The following is a 27575-nucleotide window of genomic DNA, read 5'->3' as shown; positions in this document are numbered from 1 at the left end:
TGTTACAATTCTACCTATGCAGCCCCAGCCCTACAACACTCTGCTCTCCATCCTCCATTACATGCCTCTTAAACATGATCCCCTTAAGAAACACTTCTCCATGCTCTCACCACTGTACGTCATTACTGTGGAGGCTCTATGAAGTATGGAAAGCACTGGAGTTTTGCAGCTAGAAATATCTGGGTTTAAATCCCCTCTATATTTTGCTGTGAGATTTTGAGCAGGTTCCTTAATTCCTCAAAGCCTCAGTTTCCTAAGCAGTAAATCTATGGCTAAAAATAGACACCTCCAAGGCCTACAGAGAATTAGGGAAGGTAATACAATGGAAATAACCTGATCTACACTACAGACATAGCAAACTTTAGGTTCCTGACTTTTTACCCATTTTTTGAATGGCCAAATATAGCTCCTCCAATCCACCTCTACTTATTCTTTATAAAGCCTTGGAAATGGGAAAAACTCAGATTTATAAACCCCAGAGATAAGCTGATTCTCTGTAAGTAACCTAACCATTTTCTCGAAAATTTTACATTGTGCTTCTCTTTAGAGTTAAATAATTCATTAATATTGAATGTTGTATATTCATAAGAACTTTTATCTAAAAGCTCAGTAGCCTTCCTTGCTTTTCACTATTACTTAGAGATTCTAAGGCCTCCTACTCCTCTAGAAAAGAAGAAAAAAGAATATATGAAGACAGCCAAGCAGTCAGTAGACTCCCACTATTAGAAAAAGAATCCTGAAATATCTGTGAAAATGCTATTGGTAAAAGATTTGGCAGGATGATGATTACATGTGGGTAGAACAGCAGTTTCCATAATAATTATGTGGGTTGTGAACAGATTCTGAAAAAAAATGCTGGGATGCGGCCTAATGAATGTACTCATTAACCTTAATAGCATCAGGTAGAGAAGGGAAAGGACCATTGTGGAGGGGGAATCAATTCAGCCTGTCAAAGTCATTTTACAAGGGATATCTGACAGTAGTGCATCCTCAATTAAAAATGAATATATGCAGTTATCTTAAAATAATTCTCGATAATTTGAAGTTTGCCTTTTAAACTCTAATTTTCTAATCTTATATTAAAGAATTCTTGAGTGCTGACGATATGTCAGGCTTTATAATAGACATAAAGATGAGGAATTGTCCAAAACATAACATTCTAGTCTACTTAGAGAAAACAGGAATAAATACAATGACACATGCAAAACTAAAAGCATCATAATATTGCCCTGTGAGAAAAAGAAATCTTGTCTTCTTGTTCACCACTGTACTCCCACATTTAGCATATTAGAGTTACCCAATACTTGTTCAATGCATAAAGGAATAAATGCCCTGGCATTTTGAAAGCAGAGAGGAGGAAATTGTTCAGCCCATGGGAGCTCAAGAAGGTTTTGCTAGGTCGCATTCTACCCCATTCTGCTGGCTTGACAGATGAATTGGATTTTATCAAATCATAAAACATGTGAGGTGTTGAAAGGGTGGCACTCTTTCCCGAGGAAATAGTGTTTTGAAGGGCTGTAGGTGTGAACATGTGACATATTTGAGACAAAGGAATCCATGTGTTATATCCTCGATATACAACATGTGTGCTTTAGTCTCTGCAGCATCAACATGACACTCAGGACTGAAGAATAACCCTGTGTGCTTGGCATGGCCCCCCACTCCCATCTCCTGACACTCATTTTATGACTGCTAACTTCTAGAAATCATCATTCCAATGTCTACATTTTTAGCCTGGTATTGCTCCTTTGGAAACAGACGTGGAGGTGATTTTTTTAATGTTGTTTTGCTCATGGCAGATGCCTCCTCGAGAACTCTGTGAAGTCACACTAAATAATTGCCTTGCCATTTCAGAGTTCAACTAATGTAATCCATACCCATTGTATGTGATTAGCCTTCCATGTAAATAAATCAAGAGATTGTAAATGTTAAGAACCAAGAGTTTGGAAACACCCAGAATACTAATTGAGGTGATTGGGGAATAATCTCAGAGAGGCAATACAGGAATGTGATTTTCAGTAAGTGATGCAGTGACTGGAAACCTAATGAATGGTACTGTTCACAGATAGACTGAGTAAAAAGGAAGGGCCATGTTCAGCCTGAAGGATAAACGAGGAAACTTCCAATGGGTTGTAAGTCAGCATTGCCCATTCAGCTAGGTCATGCCTAATGGACTGTTGCCTCCTTAAGGGCATGTACTAGAACCTACCACAGTGTCTGTGCAGTTTGAATGCACAGAAGAGGCATTCCAAATGCTTATTGAATTAATGAACTGGAATGAATAGAACATGGAGACTATAACTAAAGGATCATCCAGTGCAATTTTCTGTGCTACCTATAGTTTTTTATCCCAAGCAATCACTTAAAATACATTAACAGGAAATGAGGAAAGGAAGATCATATCATCTGCATTATACAGATTTAGATTCTGATAAGAGAAATAATTTCTTAAATTACTGAACACCTCTAATGTTTGATAATTCATAAACCGTTTCTCTTCATAATTTTCCAAGATTTTTTTTCCTGTTAGCATGTAGCATTCAGTGGCTTCCACAGTCCAGAAATATATTTTGATATTAAATCTATTGTTTGTAAACCCTGAAGTAATTGTTTTTTAACCATAAGTATTGATCTGCTTTATACATCAGTGCTTTATTAAAATAAATGATAAAAATCTTAATTCTAAGGTTAAAAAATTTATAAGGACTTAACAGTATAGAGTATCAAGTCTTTAGAGCTCTATAATTTTCATTATTTCTCATTTTCTGATTGTGGACAGCTGTTGTTCAGCATACAAAAACTAAACATAATAGAACAGAGTGGGTTAATATGTTACTGGACCAAAGATAAGAAAATTGTTAACTTCTATTTTTTTTTTTACATTTGAATCAGTTGTACATGTAGAGAATAGATAGAAATCCAGGAGAAAAGAACTACTAGAGAGCATATAAATGGAAATCTGATCATCACAGACTCCCAACTTGCATTCATTTTCTTTCTTTTTCACCCCAGACCTGTTCTCTTCCTCTACTTTACATCTAGGATGGGCGCTGCAATATTGTCACGATATCATTAATGTCTCCCATAAGCTGTAAAAATCCCCCTTTACTCCTCTTCTCTACACATCTCTTCCTAGGGATTCTTAGAATTCCTTATAAATTAGGCTTAGCATGACCACTGCTATTGCTTTAAATTCAGTCCTCCAACGGTTCTGTGACCACTGCAGCACATTTTCTTTTTTTTTTTTTTCAGCACATTTTCTAACTTGATTCCCTAAACACACATCTATCACCACTCTGATCTGTAACACTGCTACCAAAGTTCATCAGTTCTCAGTCTTCTCATTTCCTTTCCAACCTTAAAAGCCACCACTGGCTCCCTGTGGCCTGAATGAAAAAGTCCAAACCCTTGGGATAACACAAAAGACCATTCAAAACTGGTCCTTCTCTGCTTACTTCTCATTGGTTCACCATCCTAGGTGATCTATGTAGCTGCAATGCTTCATAATCACTATTTCCTGATTGCCAAATACCTTTTCCCTATCTAGAAAATAACATTGCAAAATACTGTTATCAACTCATTATCCATATTTATCAAACTCAGTTTAAAACTGATCTTTGGGGATCCCTGAGTGGTTCAGTGGTTTAGTACCTGCCTTTGGCCCAGGGTGTGATCCTGGAGTCCTGGGATGGAGTCCCATGTCAGGCTCCCTACATGGAGGCTGCTCCCTCTCTGTGTCTCTGCCTCTCTCTCTCCCCCTGTGTCTCTTATGAATGAATAAATGAAATCTTTGGGAAAAAAAATAAAACTGATCTTCCAGGGTGCCTGGGTGGCGCAGTTGGTTAAGCTCCAATCTCTTAGTTTCTGCTCAGGTCATGATTTCGGGTCCTGAGATGGAGCCAAATGGGGCTCCTAGCTTAGCAGGGAGTCTGGTTGGGATTCTTTCCCTCACCCTCTGCCCCTCTCCCCTCTAATAAATAAATATTTTAAAAAATAAAATTGGAGGCACCTGGGTGGCTCAGTTGGTTAAGTGTCTGACTCTTGATTATGTCTCAGCATGATCTCAGGAGCATGAGATTGAGCCCCATGTTGGGCTCTGCAGTGGAATTGGAGTCTGCTTAAGCTCTCTTTCCCTCTCCCTCTGCCCCTCCCCTGTGGACACTTTCTCTCTCTCAAATAAATAAATGTTTCCTTTTATAAATAAACAAACAAACATGATCTTCTTATATAGAGCTAGTGAATTATTTATTGATGTTCTCTCACATTGCATGTTTCACTCCTCCAACAGTATTTATTTGTATGTGATTATTTTTATGTCTATCCTCCTCTTTCATTCTTGTGCTAAACTGTTGTTCTTATAGTATCTAAAACCTATGTAACTTATGTTTTCCTCAGTCTCAATACAATTTCAATACATAATAAATGTCATAAAGTGAATTTCTCTTCACAAAATTCATTAATCCCCTAGATGGGAAAAATCACACACACCCATCCCACTTAGATTAGGCTTGGCCATATGACTTGCTTTCATCAATGAAATGTGAGCAGAAGTGACCTGTGCCACTTCTAAATAGACTACTTGAGAACCATTGTATGTTTTTTCCTTCTACAAGATTGGCCAGGTCCCAGAAGGAAAGTGTTCTCCCAGAAGGAAAGTGTTCTTTCAGACTCTGTCTCAGAATGAAGGCAACATGGAGCAAAGTTAAAGACCACCTGCAATGAATAAACTTTTGTTCTAAACTTCTGAGATATTGGAACTGCTTATGCCACAAAATAATTTAGTCTAAGAGGTGTAGATATTCAATAAATGTTGATGAAAATAAGGAAAGCTATAGAGATATAGAAGATGAATTACAGCTGGAAAATTCCAGAGTCAATTTTGCTCAACAACAACCTTCTTCTTCTTTTTTTTTTCAAGAACAACCTTCTTATGAAAACAGATAAAAATTGAATTTTCATGAATTGCTAATTAGGAGAAATAGTGGGAATTGAGGGCTGAGAGGAGAAAGGAGGAAGTGTAGATCATAGAATAGGAATATATATTTTGGTAATACAATTTGAAAAGAAAATGAAGATAAATTCTTTCAAGATACACATGTCCTTAAGATGTCTTCAGGGAGAATTTTAAGAATCTAAGTTATCTACTGGAGAGGTGTTTTGAGAATGAGTACATATTAAAGATTCCACTGTTAGTTAAGCCAACCTAAGTAAGCTAAAAATGTTTTTCCTGTTTCAAATGTCCAAGTCACTTAGTTTCTGTAGTCAAAGAAAAACCAGAGGTCTGACTAAACAGCGCTCAAATTAAGAATAGTAAATGTACACTTGATTCTTGTTATTCAGAGTAGTTATGTTCCACAAACATGCACCAAACACAGAATTAGTGAATAATGACCATTGTCCCCAGGGGAAGTATAGGTTTAAATTGCTGTGGGTCTCTCATCACAATTTTTCCATAAACTAGGCAATGCAAAACTTGCTTTATGTGTGTTCCTGTCTAAAGATAACTTATTTAGGGCAGCCTCGGTGGCGCAGCGGTTTAGCGCTGCCTGCAGCCCACGGTGTGATCCTGGAGACCCGGGATCGAGTCCCACGTCAGGGTCCCTGTGTGGAGCCTCCTTCTCCCTCTGCCTGTGTCTCTGCCTCTGTCTCTCTCTCTGTGTGTTTCAATAAATAAATAAAATCTTTAAAAAATAAATAAAGATAACTTATTTAATATGTATTGTTGATTCATTAGTATAACTCACAATAGTGCTCTTTACTCATACATGAATGCAATGGATTTTTTAAAAATGCATTTTCTATGTAGGATATATCACAGCCTTCTTGCACTTGGGAACTCTAAATAACACATCAGCACTGTGCTTCGGGGTTATTTTAAACAATGAAATCAATAACAACAAAAACATGAAAATGCAAAAACCCTGATATTAAATAGATCATGAAAAGGATACTTGTTTATAATATGAAAGGTAAAACAAGAATGCAGAGGATCATGTTGTTCAACCTCAGCTGGGAATGAGCACATGAAGAGACTCAAAATTTTTGCCACTCTGCACATGTGCAAATGATCATAAAAGTGCCATGAGTATTAATTTGGGGGATACAAATAAATTTTCCCAAGTATATAAATTTGCACATACAGAATTGGCAAATAAGGGGCACCTGGGTGGCTCAGTGGTTGAGTGTCTGCCTTCAGCTCAGGTCCTGACCCCAGGATCCTGGGATCGAGTCCTGCATCGGGCTCCCCACAGGGTGCCTGCTTCTCCCTCTGCCTATGACTCTGCCTCGCTGTGTCTCTCATGAGTAAATAAATAAAATCTTTTAAAAAAAAGAATCTGCAAATAATGAGGATTGATGGTATATCAAGGAATTGGAAGGAAAATAATGAAATGGATTATGGGGACATGGGTAAAATTCCCACCAGTGGTTAGAGAAATTTGATATATGGATGGATGGATGGATGGATGGATGGATGGATGGATGGACGGACATAGATCCTAATTCTATGAGAGGTACTTTAAATATGGTGTAGTTTTAGTTTCTTTTCTTATCTTCCTCCCCACTCTTTTTTTTCCTTATTTGGTAAAATAGATGTCACCCAAAAGTGTTTAAGTAGTATTTGACAGTCTGACCTATCAATGTAATGTGAAGCATTAGATCATAGAAAAGTAAGCTCAAGATTTTCTTGGCATTTCATTTTGCTTTTGGATTTATTATTTCTTACTTAGAGATACCCTATCATCTTAACACAAATCTTAAAAGCACATTTTTATGAAAATGTTAATATTTAATAACCTAAAGTCAATACAACACCATCTAATTTAGCCAGCATGGAATAAAGTTTCTTGAAACTTACATAGCAGGTATTCCTCAGTAAGTTTAAATAGAATAACTCTCTTTTGTCAAATAGATATTGGAATTTTCTGTTTACATACAAACTCCATTATAATTTTTACTTTGCTGTTGAATGGAAACATCTGGAACTAAATTGTTTTAAATTCCCAACTCTAACTTATAGACTACTAATAAAACACATTTTGCTAGATTCTTAAATATGGAGTAGAGATTTATACCTGAAAAAAAGCTAAAGAACATGATGAGAAATGAGTCAATTATCACACTCTGGCATGGATACTTTTTCACAGAAATATTACCTCCAAAAAAGTTTATCAAGACAAGCTTTTTACAATCCCCATTAAATTCAATGAATGAATTGTGAAGGGTAAATTGGACCCATTAAAATCTTACATTTCTTATGTAATATTCATAATCATAGTGTTGCATAAGAGCGAGCTAGCATTAACAAAAGGAGCAATTTAAATTCCCACTTCTTTGAGAATGGGGCTCTGCTTGACAAACAGTGCTTCCTGCCCCATTTGCAGCACGCCCATGCATCTCCTCCAGCGCCAATGAGACCCACACTCTCATACCAGTGATATAATAAACCCTCCACAACAGAGGGAGAAAATGAAGCAAACAAGCCCACATCATTTCAACTTGTCAGCTTTAAATAAAATCTTCTGCAGCTGAAAATGAGGAATTTGAGGGAAGAGAATGTGTGAAGTAACCAAATTCAACACTGGGACAAAACATATTGCATGACTTATTTTTTTTTTCCTGATCTGCCACAAAAGTTTTTGAAATTTCACCACAATTTTTAATGAAATATCTTTTGTCAGAGACGACTAAGATGAAGAAATGGTTCAGTTTATTTGTTTATTTTTTTTCTCCTCTTCCACCCACTGATGCCTTAGGAGACATCTGAAGTTATGGTAAACCCCTATGATATCTTAATGAGTAATCTGTGACCTTTGGGAAAACTTTCATTATCAGTTTTTAAGTCTTAGTTGTCATAGCAGAGCATGCTGAAAAAAGTACATATTTTTTATACTTGTTTTAATTACTTATATAATACCTGCCTTAGCACTGATATTATATGCAAAATATTGGAGCATGCTCTCCACCTACAAAAAAATAATAATAAAGACAAAAAAGCATTTAAAGGAAGATAAAAAGAAATTTGCATTCTGATAAACATATTTAATATGAATGAAAGAGATAATTATTGTAAATGTAAATCCTTTCCCTCCTCGTTCCCCCAGTGCCTGCCCACCCCCCTGCTTACCTCCAAAAGATTTTACTTTGCATTCAGGAGACTCCTTTCTGTTCTTCCCCTCAGCTCTCTCCAAACTCCTTCTCTTCCCTCTTTACTACTTTTTCTCAATGTTAAAATGTCCCTTCAATTTCTTTATCTTTCCTAAAAAAACACTTGCATGTCTTCAAAGGAAGGACAACACCCCTGTGTCCCATCAGATACTTAATACAAGTTGCGCATCTTCCAGTGAGAGAGAGGATGGACATCTTTTGTCCTGAATGCCCCGAAGTATGCCCAATTTGATATAAACATCTTCTTATGTCCTTTATTTCCCATGTTATGTGTCACATATTTTCCAAATAAGCTTAGAATACTTTCCCCTTACTCTGTTGTAACATGAACTCTCTGCTTTCAAACTATTTTATTTTAAAATCCCTAGGTTAGGGGATCCCTGGGTGGCTCAGCGGTTTGGAGCCTGCCTTTGGCCCAGGGCACGATCCTGGAGTCCCGGGATCGAGTCCCGCGTCAGGCTCCTAGCGTGGAGCCTGCTTCTCCCCTCTCTGTGTCTCTGCCTCTCTCTTTCTCTCTATGTCTATCATAAATAATAAATAAATAAATATTTTTTTAAAATCCCTAGGTTATTTTGAGTGATCAGTGCATAGAATGATAGTAATATTGAGGTGTATGATCCCTGTCACCTATCCTTGATGGCTTATTTTAAAAAGTTCTTAATCTGTCCAATGCAAAACATGATCTCATATGTGCATTTTAAATACAGAAGTACCATGTGACAGGAAAGAGCATATAGGACTAATAGGACTACAGTTTGAAGTGCTGAAGAATCTATATTTAACAGAATGACCATAAGCAGCAGTTTTTTTAACCTCTCTATAATTTAATCGTAAAAGGTGAAAAAAGTTAATATCACATCATAGGATGGTTACATTAATATTAGATGTGTTTTAGAAATATTTTCATTTTTACCTTATGATCATTATAGTAGTTATTATAAGGTAAAGGAACAGAATGAATTTAGAGTTAACTTGCCCTAGCTATTAAACATTCAGTAAATAGTGTGAATGGTGATTTCATTGCAATTTCCATGCATGTACTGTATTTTACAACCAGTAAAATCCTGCCAAAAGCATTAGGTTATTCTCCACAGTCTGGGATTATTGAAACTGGTGCCTTCTTAGCACTCTTAGTATTGTATACTCTATGCTAAGCTTGTATCTCAGGAATCATGTCGGTATAATGTAGTCTTGTGTGGCCTGGGTAGCCATGTAAGGACTGATCTGTTCAAAAAGAAAGCAAATATGGAATCATTTGCTTAGAAGGTATCTGTTCTAAGCTGAGCTGGTTTTTGTCTCCCCACAGTGATGGCTGGGCTGACAGGTATGATGTGACAGATGGATATCAGCGAGAAGCTGTTGGTGGGATCACAATCAAGCTGCAATCTCCCGATGTCAAGTGGTTTGATGATTACTATCTGAAGCTCCGGCCAGAAACAAACCTTCGAAACCCTTGGTTTCAAGAATTTTGGCAGCATCGTTTTCAGTGCAGGCTGGAAGGGTTTGCACAGGAGAACAGCAAATACAACAAGACTTGCAATAGTAAGAAGATTTCTTGTTTCATTTATAGAGGATAAGGCGAAGGCTCCAATTTAAGTCAACTGTGTCATGGGGATGGTGGCTGTAACCTGTTAGAGGAGAGGACTCTTACACAAACAGAGTGGGTATTGGGCTATTTACAGTGATAAATGAACTTTATTGTCACTAAGAAAAGCATATCAGAGCAAATCTTTACTCCATGGAGATTTCAAATAATTTTACTATTTATATCATTCAAGAAATAGGTCCTGTGCTAAAAGGGTATTGTGAGATCCAGAGAGGAACCACCGTTGCCATCCTTAAAAGCAAGAACTACAGTCTGCTCATTTTGATTACCTTTAGCAGTTAGCACAGCGTTAAACACTTAGTAAGGGTTTCATATATTCTGAAGAACGAATCAGGGAATACTAAAGGACAGAGCCAATTCCTAGTGCACCAATAAACTATAACATAGTAGCAGGGATTTGTTATGTATAGTTATTATTCTTCATAATCTGAGTAGAGCCATTCATTCTTTTTTTTTTTTTTTTTAAGATTGATTGATTGATTTGTGAGAGACATAGAAAGAGAGAGGGAGGCAGAGGCACAAGCAGAGGGAGAAGCAGGCTCCATGCAGGGAGCCCAATATGGGACTTGATCCTGGGTCTCCAGGATCAGGCCCTGGGCCGACGGTGGCGCTAAACCGCTGAGCCACCGGGGCTACCCAGAGCCTTTCATTCTTCTGTTCTTCGTTCTTCGAAGGGCTTGCTTACCTTGTCCCAACTACTGCTTTGGTTGTAAGGATAACAAGGTGAGGAAAGGTAGTTCCTGCCCTCAAGAGGTTTAGTGTCTAGAAGGAAGTCATGCCAGCCAGTGTTGCAATTCAATGTTGTAAGTGATATAAGGGGTAAACACAGAGTTTGGTTACTATTATTTGTTGCACTTTGAAAGGGAATCTTGACTCTGATAATCCAGGTAGGGCCAATATTGATCTATTTGTCCAAGCTTGCAAAAATTAAGGTTTGTTAAAATTGATAAGGGATTTGTTGAGACTGCCTTATCCCCCACATTGTGTAACAACAACAAAAACCCATACATATTTGCATAGGTATAAAATGTTTTGGTTGATGGTAATAGGTGCCTTTATTCTCAATGCTGAAACACAGCAGTGTACTGGGGCAATGGGTTTGAAATCCTGGCCCACAACCTAATTCCTGTCCACAGAGAAGTTGTCACATACCAGCACAAAAATGAGAATAATGGGAATGATACAGATAATTTTTCAAAATGCACTTTCCCTCCCAGTTCATATCCATCCTATGTTTTTTGGCATCAGTTCATTCTTTTGTAGAATGAATAAGAGAGTAAATGGTGATTTGTGATTGTTTTCAAATGTCAGTACTTGCTTAAATAAGAGCTTGGCAACCTTATGTCAGTTCCTATTCGGGTGGTGAGGAGGGGAGAGATGTCAGAGCGTGGGATATTGCACTGGTCACTGAAATCCAGAAATCACAGAAGGCTCATGGTGTGAGCCTGCATTCATTTCTCTCTCACTTCAGATGCTGTTTGTCCAAAATCTCCAAATGCTTGTTCATTTCCTTTGTTTTTATTTTTATTTTCAGAGGAAAAAAAATGTATAAGAATAAATAGCATTGTAACTTCTGTTACACAATTTCAATCTTTATAGCTAATTTCATGTTTTTCACCAATCCATCCAGTTTTTCTGATAGAAACAGACTTCTTTCCTCTCTTGAGATTTGGGTAATTATGCCTCTTTCTGTTCCAGTTCTAGGATTGTGTACAGAGTACTATATGTCACTATATTAAGGGAGTTATAAAGGGTGAGCAATATATCTGATCTCGTCTTCAATGAGATCTTTTCCCAAGTAATTAGTGACAGTCCCTAACCAATGTGCCTAAGGGGATTTTTCCAGGTGGTCTTTACCTCTTTTGTACCAATGTTCTTTTCCTATTCCTTTTTGTCTGAAATGCTTTCTACTTGAAATAGTTGTTTCTCTTATTTTTTTTCCACCATTGGAGGTCTTATTTAGATATAATCTTGAAAAACTTAATTGATTTCCACAGAACATTATTTCTATGGAAATTGTTCTATAAAAGCCTCTCTTCCAACCTATTGCTATACCTCTTTCACATGACTACCCAGATATGATTTCTCTGCTCAGAGTTGGTTCCTTACTCTAGTACTTGAATGCACTTTTTAGCCACCTCCCCTCCACTAGAATCTTATGTGACAACAGATGTCATTTTGTACAGAAAAGTAGACACTTATATGTAATACCTCTCTTATTCTGAAAAAAAGAAGCACTATGATTATACTTATTTAAAAATAACAAAACCAAGATTTAGAGAGAGAAAATAACTTGTTCAAGGTCACTTAACTATTAAGTATCAAAACTTATATTTGGACTCAGGTTTTTCTAAATTTTAACAAATACATGATATACTAAAGAGAGAGAATATTGCAGTTTTTAAAAATTGCCATCAAATTTGCATTATATAATAATTAATATATAGGTCAAAGATACAAAATAGAAAAATCTTAAAATTATTTGCATATGACTATGGAATGCAATGAGACACCCAGATGTTCACTACTCTCTACTTTTGACTGCATTTCCTTATTTACTTTTGTGTCTTTATCCCCATATTCAAAGAGGCCCCAGATAGTTTACTCATATTTATAACACTACTGAACATCACCAGTGTTTCCCTAAATATAATGTACTTAAACCCTTTCATCAGGCAATGTGCATAAGACAACCACTTTTGAGTTGGAGTGTTAAGAAGTGTTAAGAGTTTATAATTCATGCCAGTTGAGAAGCTGTACCTTACCCACTGTACAGTACCTTAAATCTAATGGATAGTTCAGTAAGAAAAATGGCTTAACCCAAAGAATAGAAATACTCATAGCTGAATTATGATACCGTATTTTTCTTAGGAGATTCTTGAAAGGCAAAGTATAAAAGTTAGGAGAAGTATCTAAATATCAGAGTCCAGAATTAGCAGTAGCTTTATAGAGAATATGCCCCATTCCTATGAATCCTTTCAATGCTGTTAGTTTTGCCTATTCTCTAGTACATCATATAAATAGAATCTTACATTATTTGCTTTTCTGTGTCTGCCCTTTTCTCCTCAAAGTAATGTAGCAGAGTTCATCCCATCATTGCATGTATTAGTAGTTTATTATTTTTTATTGCTATATAGTGCCCCTTTGTTTGGGTACACTACCAGAATTTACCTATCAGTTCTCCTATAAATGGACCTTTGGATTATTTAGAATTTTAGGTATTTTAAATGAAGATTTTATGAATGCACATATACATATCTTCTGGCAGACTTATACCCTAATTACTGCTGGATCTATACCTAGTAACAGAATTGCTACATGAGAGGCTACACATATGTTTAGCTTTAGTAGATAGTGCCAAGCAGTTTTCCAAAGTGATCAGACTAATTTCTACTTTTTATTGACATGTATGAGAGTTCAAGTTGCCCTGCACTCTTGTCAACACTTGATACTATTCTTTTTTAATTTTAAACATTCTGCCAGTGTGTGTTTGTACTACATTGTGATTTTTATTGGCTTTCAATGATATATTACCAAGTTAAATTTCTTCTTATATTGGAAATCTGGGCATCTTATTTTGTAAAGTGTGCAGGTTTTTTTACATATTTCTTTGAGTTTATTATCTTTTAACATCTGTTTTAAGACTTCCTTGTATACTGTGGTATGAGTCCTTTGTTAGATACATGTATCATGAAAATTGCCCAATTAGAGCGTGGTTTATTACTAGTTCCTATTTCTTTCATTTGTTATTTGTTTACTATTTGTTCATTTGTTCTTTGATTCTCTTTTTTTAAATATTTTATTTATTTATTCGTGAGAGAGACAGACAGAGAGAGAGAGGCAGAGACACAGGCAGAGGGAGAAGCAGGCTCCGTGCACCGGGAGCCCGATGTGGGACTCGATCCCGGGACTCCAGGATCATGCCCTGGGCCAAAGGTAGGCGCCAAACCGCTGAGCCACCCAGGGATCCCCCCCTTCTACAAGGCTCTGTTAGGATTGTTGCTCTAAATGGTCAACGGTCATATTTACCCACTTCAGTGCTCTTCATTCCTCTTGTACTTTTTTGCTTTTAACCATGATATTTTTCAGCCTAAAGAATTTCTTTTAGTATTTCTTGGGATATAGGTCTACTGTCAACAAATTTTATCAGCTTTTTTCCCTAATATCTATATTTCACCTTTATTTTTGAAAAAAACATATTCACAAGTATAGCATTCTATATTGCCAGGTTTTCTCCAATCATTTTTTTCTTTCAAAACAACATTCCATTTGTTTCTGAATTCCATGATTTCATTGAGAATTTAGCCAACATTCTTAACATTCTTCTCTGGATGGCAATGTGTCTTTTTCTGGACTTTTAAGTTTTTTCTTAAGTTTTTAGTTGATTATGATGAGATTAGGTGAGATTTCCCTTATACATTTCATTCTTTGGATTGAATGAAACTTCTCAAACCTGGGCACCTGGATGGCTCAGTGGTTGAGCATCTGCCTTTGGCTAAGGTCAGGATCCTGGGATCCTGGGATCCAGTCCCACATCAGGCTCCCCACAGGGAGTCTTCTTCTCCCTAGGCCTGTATCTCTGCCTCTCTCTCTCTCATGAATAAATTAATAAAATCTTTTTAAAAAGAACTCATCTAATCTGTGGATTAAAGAACTTGATACAGTTCTGAAAATTTCCCAGACATTATTTCCTGAAACATTCCTTCTGCCCCATTTTTCTCTCTCTGCTCCTTCTTGTGCCCAAATACACCTACTAGATTATTTGACTTTGTCATAAAGGTGACTTTTTCTCTCAGCTTTCTTTTCTATCTTTTTTCTCACTGTGCTTCAAATTGATTCTTTTCTATTATTTGGCCTTTGATTTCACCAGTCATTGTCTCCATCTATGTCCAGTGAGTTGTTAACCAAAATAAGAAATTTTTAATTTCAGATATGGTGCTTTATGGTCCCAGAATGTCTTTTTTTTCCTTTTTATAGTACTCAATTTTCTGTTGAAATATTCTTTCTCATCCATTTTTTTCAATAATTTATTCTGTTTCCTTCAACATATTGATTATAGCAATTCTAAGGTCCCTTTTTTTCTAATTCTAACATCTGGATCTTCTCTCAGTCTTCTTCTGTTGACTTATTTTTCATATTGGTCACATTTTGTGCTTCTTGACACATCTAGTGTATGTTTTCTTTTATGCTAGACATTGAGCATAAAATACCATACAGATTGAATTTTATATTATTTTTCCCCCAGTGATGCTTTGCCTTTTCCAGATTCAAAGAAATTGAAATGAGGTAAGTTGGAACAAAAGATAGAAGTCGTCAATCTCTGGTTTAAAAATGTCTTGCAGGAACAGTTGACATGGAATTTCAGTTGAAAGTCTAGCTAGTATATCCTGTGCCCTGGCTGACTGAATCACTCAGAGTTTTAACTGTTTTTGATCTTTGTTCTCCAGCCATAATTTTCTAAATTTGACATGCATTATGAGAAAAGGACTAAATGAAGTCTGAGCAGTTTCTATTCCTCAGGTGAGGCTTTTCTTTCCAATAGTATAAAACAATGGGAAATTTCAGTTTTCCTCTTCCTAATCTTGAGCCTCCGTGGAGCCCCCAGAATTAGCAAATGAATCACAAGGGAAACTGGCTATCATGCACTTAGGGCTCCTGCAGCTTATAAGTTGAGATACCTGGTCATTTCAGTATCCAAGTGTACTTCTGGCTTCTCTTTTTCCCAAAAGTGTCATATACTATGTGAAGTTACACCTCCTCCCCCAACCATACTTCATGTCCTTTCCCAGCACCTCAGAAGGTGACTTTATTAAGAAATAGCTTCATTGTGGATGTAATTAGGTAATATAAAGTTGCACTCTTAATCCCCCCAAAAGAGGAGAAGTGATACAGAGACACAAAGAGAGACACATAAGAAAAGTGGCAGAGGACAGAAACTTGAGTGATGCAACACAAGGACAAGAAATGCCAGAGATCAATGGCCACCACTAGTGGCTAGGAAGAGGCAAGGAAGGATTTTACCAGGAGTCTCAGAGGAAGCACAGCCCTGTTGACATACCTTGATTTCTGACTTCCAGCCTCCAAAGCCATGAGGGAATTAAATGAACCTTGCTTAAAAATAAAACAGAAATTTAAATAAATAAATTAATTAATTAATTAATTAATTAAACAAAAATTAACTGAAGTATAAGCATTTTGGACATTAGAAATTGCAGGGTTCATTTATATATCCAAATTGAGATTGCACAGGTAGTGATGATTGAGAACTATACCCTTTGGTGTTTTGAGTGTGTGGTTTTGACAGAATCTAGGTTTATGTACTATTAACAGTGAGCCCAGTTTCAGTAAGTTTTACTTAAACTGCACAATTATTTTTGACTTGACTTATCAATTAAATGACAAATAGTGATAGTAAATTAAAAATATGAAGAATATAGTTTAACTTTTTTCATTATTTAAATAACCCAGTAATAAAGGCTATAGAGAATTAAATTAAAACTATTTTCTAGTAACTGTATGCTATTCTGTTTTTGAGCCAATTTAAGGACCCATTTCCTTTACAGTTATACTGTCACCCACTGACATTCATTTGCTGTCTCCTTTCTATGATTTCTCCCTGTCACTTCCAGTAGCTTCCAGAGATGTCATTTATGACATTAATACACAAACATTCTCACCTGGATGTCCTGAGGGCACCTCAAACTTACATACCTAAAACTCACCTCATTATAACTTTTGTAACCATAGCCCCAAACTTTGAGTTCCTCCTTTTTGCATCTCCAGTTTTAGTAAATGATACACCCATCCACTCTGTCTCCTAAGATATAGGAATAGGTCCTCTCCTATTCCTTTCTATCATCCTCACAGCCAACTGGTGAACAAATACTGTTAATTCCACTGTTTGAACATCTTCCATGTCAGTTCTCTGTTTTTCATTGATGGCTGAATTCAAATCTTTATTATACCACTGCTGTGATTTGGTTCTTTATGATCTCTTACCTCACATATTAGAATAATCTTCCTATTTAATCTTCTCATTGATACTAGCTTCCTCCTTTTTCATTTTATGCTGACAACTAGCCCCAAAGAATCCATCTAAAGAATGAATCTCAGAGTGCCTGGGTGACTCAGTGGGTTAAGCATCTACATTTGGCTAGGTCATGATCCCAAGGTCCTGGGATCAAGCCCTACATGGGCTCCCTACTCAGTGGAGAGTCCACTTCTTCTTCTGCCCCTTCCCCTGCTCAAGATTGCTTTCTCTCTCTCTCTGAAATAAATAAATAAAATCTTTAAAAAAATGAATGAAAAAAATGTAAAAATTAAAAAAATGAATGAATCTCATCAGGTGACTACCATTCTTAGTGATCTTCTGTGATTCTCCAATGTCTACAAAAAGGAAACCCATCTCTTTGCCCCAAGCCAAAACTCTTTAAATTCCCTATATATGTTTTTCAAATCTCATCTTCTGTTCATTAAGCCCAATAAGTCTGTGCTCCAATCACTTCACAGATTGCACTAATCCATTTTAGAGTGCCATACCTACATAAAACTCCTTTGGTCAGAAGGGCATTTCTGGGGCTCTAGTGATGTGCTTATTTCTTGATCAGGTGATGATCACTAGGATGTGTTTCTTTTGAAAAAACTTAATGTATAGTTATGATTTTTACGCTTCTGTGTTCATGTTCTAATTTAATGAGTTTACCTTAACTACCCCACTTCCAAATAAAAGTCCTACAGCTACTATATCCAGTCTAATATTCCTTCCAGTTCAAATTGCTCACAATACTCTCCCCCACACCTCCCACTCCCACCAGATTTCTGCTGCATGTTGCTCGAGTCCTCTCCCTTTCTTTCTCTGTAACCCTTCCCTCCTTCCCTCCTAATATTTTTATATACCACAGTAAATATCTCTCTATTTTATAGATAGAGCTGTTGAGCTATTTCACTGTTTTCTTGTCTCCTTCAAAAATCTATCCTTCGTGAAGGAAGTGCTCACTTTTTGAGCACAAAGCTGCTGCTGAAGTTACATTGCCAAACAGAAACCCACTTGCTCCAGAGAAAATATGATGCCATCTTCATAGAATATAAAGCAGCTACAGCAATAGGATATTTTCTACTATATTACACTAACATATAAGTAGATTTTTCACATTGTTATACCAGTATGTAAACATTTTATGTCTATCTGTCTCTATTAAATTATACATTTCTCAAAGAGAACTGTATTACTCATCTGTGTTTTCCAAATTTTTAACATGATGCCTTATAGAGCAAGTATGTGATAAATATTGTTAAATTAATATGATTTCATTTCTCTTGAACCCAAGTAGACTTATAATGTCTACAGAGCCTAAAAAAGTGGCTTCCATTCTGTGGGATGCAGGTCTCAGGGTCACTGTGGGTTTGTTGCCTACATCTAGAATTTTTATGTAGTTCAGCATTATCAGTGAACTGAACTGTGCCTTGCATATCCTGTGTGAACATGTGTGTGTTTATATACGCAAGTGCCTTATTTTTATGCACAAGCTGTTGCAGTTAACAAATTACAAATTAATTTAAATTGCTCAAATCATGGTAGCTTATTACCATTATGTGTTTTCTATATAAAAGATACTAGCAGTACAAATAGCATTGATGGAGTGTGTGGAATTTTGTAACATTAAAAGCATTACCTATATTCAGAAAGGTTAATTACACTGGCTTGGAGGTAGCTTTTTTCCCTTTTTGTTAGAGCAAGTTTCTAGCCAGAGGTGTCCACATTTTCTCTGATGAATATGTGTCATAAGTACCTGAGGTGGATTAGTTAAAGGATACTTCCTATGCATCAGAAATTTTTTTCTGCCATATTGTTTGCTTTTAAAACTCTTATTAGTGATTTTGGAGTGCCTGGGTAGCTTGGTAAGTTAAGTGGCTGGCTCGTGATTTTGGCTCAGATCATGATGTCACAGTCTTGCATTAGGTTCTACACTCACCAAAGTATCTGCTTATGGATTCTCTCTCACCGTCTCCTTCTCCCTCTGCTCCTTCCCTGCTTCTCTCTTTCTCTAGCTTTTAAATAAATAAATAAATAAATAAATAAATAGTTTAAGAGAGGAAGAGAGAGAAAGAGAGAGAGGAGGGGGAAAGGAAGAGAAAGAATCTCAAGCAGGCTCCATACAGTGTGGAGCCAGAAACAAGACTCCATCTCACAACCCTGATATCATGACCTAAGCCAAAATCAAGAATCAGACACTTAAATGACTGAGCCACCCAGGTGCCCCAATAAATAAATCTTAAAAAAAATACACACCTATTAGTGGCTTAGCCCTTGCTCAAAACACTTCAGCACTTCTGTCTGAAAACATGACTGGAAAACCCAATACAGTACATTGAGGAAAAAATAATTGTCCAGATAAGAGGAGCTGAACTATATAGTAAAAGCATCACAAGGGCTAAATAAATGAAATGCCACGGCTAACCCCCAGGTTAGATATTTCTCATCCTTATGCTACATTAATATTTCCAAGATAGCATTTGGAAAGAAAACTAATTCAATATGAAAAGAGGATCCCATGGTTGCATAGATTGGGTTATTACATTCTGTAGCCATTTTCTAGAGATTTATAATGTATATCCACATGTTGGAAAAGGACAAATCCCATTGTAAAAAAAAATCAAATACTTTTCTTTAATTAGTCATCTCCTCTGTTGTTTTGTTTTACTATGAACTCATCTTATGTAACATTGAATATCACAATACTTTGGGAAAGACAACACTAAGACAATTTAAAAACCATATACTGAAAAAGAAATTTGATCACATTATCCTAGTATATGTAATAAAGTATGCTAAGCAGAAGCCCATTTCTGTCTTTATATCAGCCAAAGAATTAAGTAAATTAGAATTTGATGTGTCAGTTTTGGCTTAGTATGATTCTTGGATTTGTTGCATTTTGATACTTTTCTTTGCCAGAAGGGAAGAATTTCACTATCTTGGACTCTACTTTAGAAATGGAACATAGAGCCATATCAAGGCCCCAGATATTAACATTAAAGTTTTAAGAAATATAATCTGTCACATTTCTTATTTGAATTCCAGAGTTTAAGAAATAAGAGTAATTATCCATCCAAGTAAGTGTCAGTGTATATAATTCTTCATAATGAATGGCTACTATCAAAAAGTACTCAGAGATCCCCAGAAGAAAACCCTTGCATTAGAAACTGCAAAGAGAGTTTTCAAATTCTTAAGACACTAGAAATGGAATGCACAACGTATTAAAGATATTTACAATAAACTAGAGACCAGACAATCTTGCTGAATCAGTCACTTAATGCATACAGGTACACTGTAAAAAGCCTTAGATTTATATCCAGATGATCTATATTAAAAAACTCAATCGGGGACGCCTGGGTAGCTCAGCAGTTGGGTGTCTGCCTTCAGCTCAGGGTGTGCTCCTGGAGTCCCGGGATCAAGTTCCACTTTGGGTTCTCTGCATGGAACCTGCTTCTCCCTCTGCCTATGTCTCTGCCTCTCTTTGTGTTTCTCATGAATAAATAAATAAAATCTTAAATAAATAAATAAATAAATAACCTGTAGCCACTATTAGGCATCTCTGGGTCCCTCATTTTCTCACGTGTGAGATGAGATGAGTTTTAAAACTGATCCCTAATTTACAGAACACTGTAGTGAGGCTTAAGTATGATGATATATGGGAAGACACTTAAAGATGTGATGGGAAAGTGCCTTCTCTGAGCAAAGATGAAGTAAAAGAGCCTGGACTTACTCTCCTTCTTAAAATAGCAGCATAAACAAAACAAGACAAAATATATAAAACAACAGTTTTCAAGACATTGGATATCAAGTGATGAAGGACAGTCATTCTTAAGAAACAGGAAATAAGGGTGCCTGAGTGGCTCAGTCAGGTAGGCATCTGCCTCTGGCTCAGGTCATGATCCCAGGGTCCTGAGATCGAGTCCAGCATTGGGCTCCTTGCTCAGCAGGGACTCTGCTTCTCCCTCTCCCTCTGTCTACAGCTCCTCCCGCTTGTGCGCTCTCTGTCAAATAAAAATAAAATCTTAAAAAAAATAAAATAAATAAGAAATGATACAGGTGAGCCCTCTGAGTTAAGAAGATGGAATTGTGAGTTCAGAGAAACCTAGGAAGCTAGAGTTCTCAGAGCACAGGAACAAAGAGTAGAGAGGTCCAGGAAGTGAGAACTCTGGAGATCAGCAGAGGCTCCTTCTTGAATATCCAACTGAGTATTGATCACTGTGTGCATTTGAGGATAATACTTCAGACCTGGGAAAGAAGGCACCCACATGGGACAAGGAATAGTGTCTGTCCACAGCGGTCAGACTAGAAAAACTTGTAGTTCAGAGGGCTAACACAACACTTAGGGGAAATTTTGTAGCATTAACTTGCTATCGCAGAAAAAAAATTATCTCTAGTCAATGATCACAGAGTTACCTTAAGAAATTTGGAAAAGAAGAGCAAATTAAACACAAGGTAAGTAGAAGGAAGGAAGTAATAGATCAGAGTGAAAATCAGTGTAATATAAACCAGAAATACAATAGAGAAAATCAATGAAACTAAAGTCTGTTTTTTTTTAAAAGATCAATACAATTGGAAAAAAAAAAAACAGATTTATCAGGAAAATAAAGAAAAACAAATTGTAGATATTGGGAATGAGAGAAATAAAACATTATCCAGAGTCAACAAATATGAAAAGGAAAATAGACATTTTATTTTATTTTAAAGATTTTATTTATTTATTTATTTATTAGAGAAGAGAAAGAGAGAGAGAGAGAGAGAGAGAGAGAGAGGCAGAGACACAGGCAGAGGGAGAAGCAGGATCCATGCAGGGAGCCCGATGTGGGACCCGATCCCGGGTCTCCAGGATCATACCCTGAGCTGAAGGCGGCACTAAACCTCTAAGCCACTGGGGCTGCCCAAAAATAGACATTTTAAAAAACAATTTAATCCAATAAATTAGTCAGCTTAGATAAAATGGAGAAGTTCCTTGAAATGCATAAACTACCAAAGATCACCGAAGAATAGACAAACTGAATAGTCCTACATCTATTGTAGAAATTAAATTTGTAGTTAAAAATTCTCCCACAAAGAAAACTACAGGCCAGATGGTTTCACTGTTGAATTTCACTACTATGAACTTAAGGACAAACTGATAGAAATTCTAACATAAACTCCACCAAAAACTTAAGGCAAGAATACTTCCCCATTCAATCAATGTGGCCAACATTACCCTGTTATAAAACCATACCAGGATATCACAAGAAAAGAACTATATGCTTCAGGAACATTGGTATAAATATTCTAAACAAAACTTTAGCAAACTATATCCAACTATATGTAAAAAATATATAATGACAAAGTAAGATCCCAAAATGTAAGATTCGTTTAATATTCAAAAAGAGGTCAGTATAATTTATTGTATTAAAAAACCGGGATCCCTGGGTGGCGCAGCGGTTTGGCGCCTGCCTTTGGCCCAGGGCGCGATCCTGGAGACCCGGGATCGAATCCCACATCGGGCTCCCGGTGCATGGAGCCTGCTTCTCCCTCTGCCTGTGTCTCTGCCTCATTCTCTCTCTCTCTCTGTGACTATCACAAATAAATAAAAATTTAAAAAATAAATAAATAAATAAAAAATAATAAAAAACCTACAAAAGTGTTAAATATTAAAACCTAATAGGAATTTATGATAAAATTCTCAACAAACTAGGAATAGACAGAAACCTCCTCAACCTTGTAAAATTTCCTTGTATGCTCAGGCAATAAGGAGTTTGACTCTTACCACCAGGGGTTCTAGTCAATGAAACTAGACTATAGCAACTAAAGAAAAAAAGTCACCAGATTTGAAATTGATGAAGTAAAACTATCTTTGTTAACAAATGACATAATTGTCTACCTAGAAAATCCAGTGGAATCTTCAAAAGTTCCAGTGAATTCATTAAGTTTGTAGTATGCAAGATTAATGTACAAAAAAATCTATTGTATTTCTTGGACCCACAACTATATGGTCAACAAATCTTTGATAAAGCAGGGAAGAATATCCAATGGAGGAAAAAAACTGTCTAAAATAAATGATGTTGGGAAAACTCGACAGCAACATGCAGAAGAACGAAACTGGACCACTTCCTTACACTATACACAAAAATAAACTCAAAATGGGTTGAAGACCTAAAGATTAGATCTGAAACCATAAAAATCCTAAAACAGAACACAGGCAGTAACCTCTTTAACACTGGCTGTACAACATTTTTCTAGATATATCTCCTGGGGCAAAGAAACAAAAGCAAACAAACTATTGAGACTTCATCAAAATGAAATGCTTCTGCACAGCAAAGGAAAAAACAACACTGAAAGGCAACCTTCAGAATGGGAGAAGATATTTGCAAATAACACGTCTGGTAAAGGGTTAGTATCCAAAATCTATAAGAACTCATCAAACTCAACACCCAAAAAATAATCCAGTTAAGAAATGGACAGAAGACTTGAATAGATATTTTTCCAAAGAAGACATCCGGATGGCTAAAAGATGCACGAAAAGATGCTCAACATCACTCATCATCAGGGAAATACAAATCAAAACCACAATGAGATGCCACCTCACACCTGTCAGAATGACTAAAATTAACAGCACGGGAAACAACAGATGTTGGTGAGGATGCTGAGAAAGGAGAACCCTCTTACACTGTTGGCAGAAGTGGAAGTTGTTGGTACAGTGACTCTGGAAAACAGTATGGAAGTTCCTCAAAAAGTTGAAAATAGGACTATCTTATGACCCAGCAATTGTACTACTAGGTATTTATCCACAGAATACAAAAATTCTGATTCAAAGGGTCGCATATACCCCGATGTTTATAGCAGCATTATCAACAATAGCCAAATTATGGAAAGAGCCCAAATTCTACATGATTTTAAGACTCAGTCTAAAAATAGAGTAGTCAAAAGTGCAGTGTCAGCATAAAGACAGGCACATAGATCAGTAGGGAATTCAAACACAGACCCCACTGATATGGAAAACCAATTCTGAAAAAGACACACAAGGAGTTCAGTGAAGAAAGGATAAGCTTTTTTAAAAATGGCACTGGAAATCTTGGATAACTGTAGGACCAGGGGCATATTACTCATTACCAGAAAGCAATGAACTATTGGTATACCTAACAGTGTTGGGGACGGGTTGGGGGGGGGGAGTACATACTGCATGATTCAATTTCTATGAAGCTTTAGAAAATGCGAAATACTATCCAGTAACAGCAGAGCAGTGGTTGCCTGGTGATAGAAGAGATTTAAAAGGTCCATGAGGAAATTCTTGGAGATAATGGATACATTCGTTATCTTGGTTGTCGTAATGGTTTCATAGAAGTATACATATATGAAAACTTCTCAAATTGCCCACTTTTAACATATGCAGTTTAATCTAATCTATGTCAATTATACTTTAAGTTTTTAAATACAAATAGATAAATATGTACTGCCAGACTTACTCTCAGGTTTCAAAGAATTCTAGCAAATAACCAAATCCTTTATCTCTTCTATCTCTTATGATTTTGATGCCTATAACCAAATAGAAATTCATTTTATTTTATTTTTTTAAGATTTTATTTATTTATTCATGATAGACATAGAAAGAGAGAGAGGGGGGCAGAGACACAGGTGGAAGGAGAAGCAGGCTCCATGCCGGGAACCCAACGTGGGACTCGATCCCTGGGCTCCAGGATCACGCCCTGGGCCAAAGGCAGGCGCTAAACCGCTGAGCCACCTAGAGATCCCCAGAAATTCATTTTATGGAAGGATTTTTCCTCTTGCTTTTAATCCTTAAGCTCATCCACTTTGCAGCGTTCTATGCTAGTTCCTCAGATGCCTCAGTAGCCTGTGCTGCGCATGGGCGGAAGAGCTCCGTAGTGGGCAGAGGATTGTGTTCTGTTCAGCTCCACCGCTCACACACTCTGTACCTTGGGCCAGTTCCTTAGCCTTGCCTTTTCACTTATGCAATTTGGATAATACTTATATTTTAGACTCATTATGAAGATAAGATGTTATATATAAAAATTCTATCAAAGGATCTCTAGAAATGCTGTATTAAAGCTTTGTGCTTACCAAATTATTAAATTGGGTTTTGCTTTAAAAATATTTGTATTACATTATTCTGAAAATGAAAATGAAATGCACCACATGGTATTAGTAAATATATTTTCCAATAATCTCCAGGCTAGAAGTGATGACTAACAGCATATTATTAGCATATGACATTAAAACACACACACACACACACACACACACACACACACACATTTCCTCTGCCTTTGGATGGCCTTAGTCTTCATATTAATATAGGTGCTTTAGTCTAGTGTACCTGCTTTGTAACAGGTGCCATTCCTGGAGCCAATATATAGAGCTAAGTTTAATTTTAATTTTATGTCACAGTGTTAGGTGCTATATATGTTTACCCACATCACCATGGCAACTGTGTGGGATGGTTGTTGCCACAGCCCCCATGGCTGGCCTAGTGTTTTGACATTTCGGTAATTGCCAGTGTCACAACCTTTAAAAATTGTAGAGAACTAACACCCAGACCAGATGGCTACTAAATAAAGAAGCTACTATCCCCCACAGCTGTGATGTGGCACTGAGGTGACAAGAGAGCCTTCTGTCAAAGATATGATCCCTGAGAAAATGATTTTTGATGTACCCTTACAGCATTGGGTAACACTGGGGTAGAATCCAGGGGAAGCATATGATCTGGTACTTGACTTTAGGGTATCAACATAAAAGAATAAAAGATATTCTATTAAAACCAAATAAGGTATTTATCTCTTCAGAAAATACTTAACTTAATGCCCATTGTATGCCACTCATTTTATTTTTTTTAGGTGCTAGATCCAAAGCAGTAAATGAAGCAGACAAAATTCCCTGCCTTCATGGAGCTTACAAACTTATTAGAGGGAAACAGATTAAAACAAAATAGATAAATTATGTATTATATTAGATGGTGATAATTGCTAAGAGGAAAAGAAAGCTGGGAAGCATAATTTGGAATGTTAGGGAGGATACAGAGATGACCTTACTACGAAAGTGACTTTGTACAAATCCCAGGAGGAAATGAGGGAGTTGAGGGAGTAACACCACCACCACCACCAGCAGCACCAGCAGCAGCACCCCTACACCAGATGGATGGGAGGGAAGATGATCACTGCTGTGGGAAATCACAGGTAAAAAGTCCAGAGAGGGACAAGAGTTGGAAAACCAGTGTGGCTGGAGCACAGTTAACTAGAGGAACCTAGGAGGAGAGGATGGCAAAGAGGTAACAGAGGGGGAGATCTTGTAGGGTCTTGTTGGCATAGCATTGACCTTGGCTTTTACTCAACTGAAACATGAAGCTGTTAAAGGATTTAGGCAAAGGAAGGACTTGAACTGGCTTTTGTTTTGTTTTGTTATTTTTAAAGTTCACTTTGGCTGTTGTGTTAAGAATAGATGGTAAGTGTGGGCAGAAAAGAAAGCAGGGAGATAATTAGAAGGCTCTTGCAGTAATAAAACGAGAGATGATGGCTGGGATCCAGGCAGTAGCAGTGGAAGCAGTGGGTATTTTTAACTGGTGGAAGAAAAGCAGAGGGAACCTCTTTATTGAGTTCTTCTATATGCCAGGCACAGTGGAAGTGGGACTCAAGTACAGGGGTATCACTTATTCTTCATATAATTCTGTTGGGTATTAGTAGGATAACTATTGTGTTTTCTCAGGTTTAGAGCAGTTCTGGAATGTGTGACTCAACTAGCAAGAGTCATGGGAGTCTATGGATAGGAAAAATCAGTGCAAGTCAGGGTATGCGGGGATCATTGGAGGGACAGCTTGGGCTTGGTGTGGTTGAGTGGAGAGGAGAGGCCGAGCAGAGAGATGAGCTTGAGCGAATTGGAAGTAGAGGAGTCCATTACAAAAAGGGCTTCTATTTGTTTATGGATGATGACAGCATTCCAATTCACTCATGGAGTAGAAAGAGCTTGGTTCTGAGTCACTGGGAAGACTCAGGACAGCTTCACCATCCATATCAGACTGGTGAGCAAGAAGTAAACTTATTGAATTAAGTTACTAGATATTCAAGGGTTGTCACAGAAGGTACTGTTATACCCTGTTATACCCTGACTTGATATAACCTCCTACTGCTGCTGATGGGCAATGGCTCTTGACTTTTGTCATGATTCAACTCCAAAGTGATTGCAAGAATTAGAGTTACTGTATTGATTCCCACTGACCCTCTCAATTCAATTTTTGAAATATATCTAGAATATCTGAGCCATTGCTTCTAAAATATTTTGCCAATTACCCCTTACCTCAAAGCCTTGAGACTATCAGAGCCGATACTGAATATGACCTAAGTGGCACATGATTTCTTTTCAAAAAATAAAGTATTGATGCAACTTCAGGGCATTTATTAAATTTTTTATTATATTTTATTTATCAAGTTATCATTTTTTGAACTTTAATGAAGATCTTGGACTAGTTCAAAAGTTATGAGAGGATGCAAAAATTAGTGATTAACCTCTTCCCTCAGGTATCTTATAATTCACCTGGGATACTTTTAATATAAATTATACCTGTTAAGTAGAAAATTAGTAAAATAGGCCTTTAGAGCTTTAGAGAGATGTAGATGGCTTGTATCTGCAGAGACAAGAGCTTAATGATATAGCTGGCATTTGAGTTGAGTCCAGAAGTTCAGTTGGGCTATGAGAGGGAGAGTCTGAGGCAGATTATTCTAAGCACTGAAGTCTAGAGAAACTGAAGAATGAAATTGAGAAAATACCAGACCC

At 36.8% G+C, this 27575-nt stretch overlaps 1 protein-coding gene across 5 annotated transcripts in view; it reads left to right on the top strand.

Moving 5' to 3' along the window:
* GRM5 (glutamate metabotropic receptor 5) overlaps positions 1-27575 on the top strand; it is a 511936-nt gene that overhangs the window by 360864 nt on the left and 123497 nt on the right. For all 5 annotated transcript variants that reach the window (XM_072794970.1, XM_072794971.1, XM_072794973.1 and 2 more), the window contains exon 4: positions 9473-9708. In XM_072794970.1, the coding sequence (XP_072651071.1) occupies positions 9473-9708 (236 nt within the window). The remainder of the gene's footprint in view (positions 1-9472; positions 9709-27575) is intronic.

The sequence above is a fragment of the Canis lupus genome, chromosome 23, assembly GCF_048164855.1.
Source record: "Canis lupus baileyi chromosome 23, mCanLup2.hap1, whole genome shotgun sequence".
NCBI lineage: Eukaryota > Metazoa > Chordata > Mammalia > Carnivora > Canidae > Canis > Canis lupus.
This window is presented reverse-complemented; position numbering and strand designations above follow the sequence as displayed.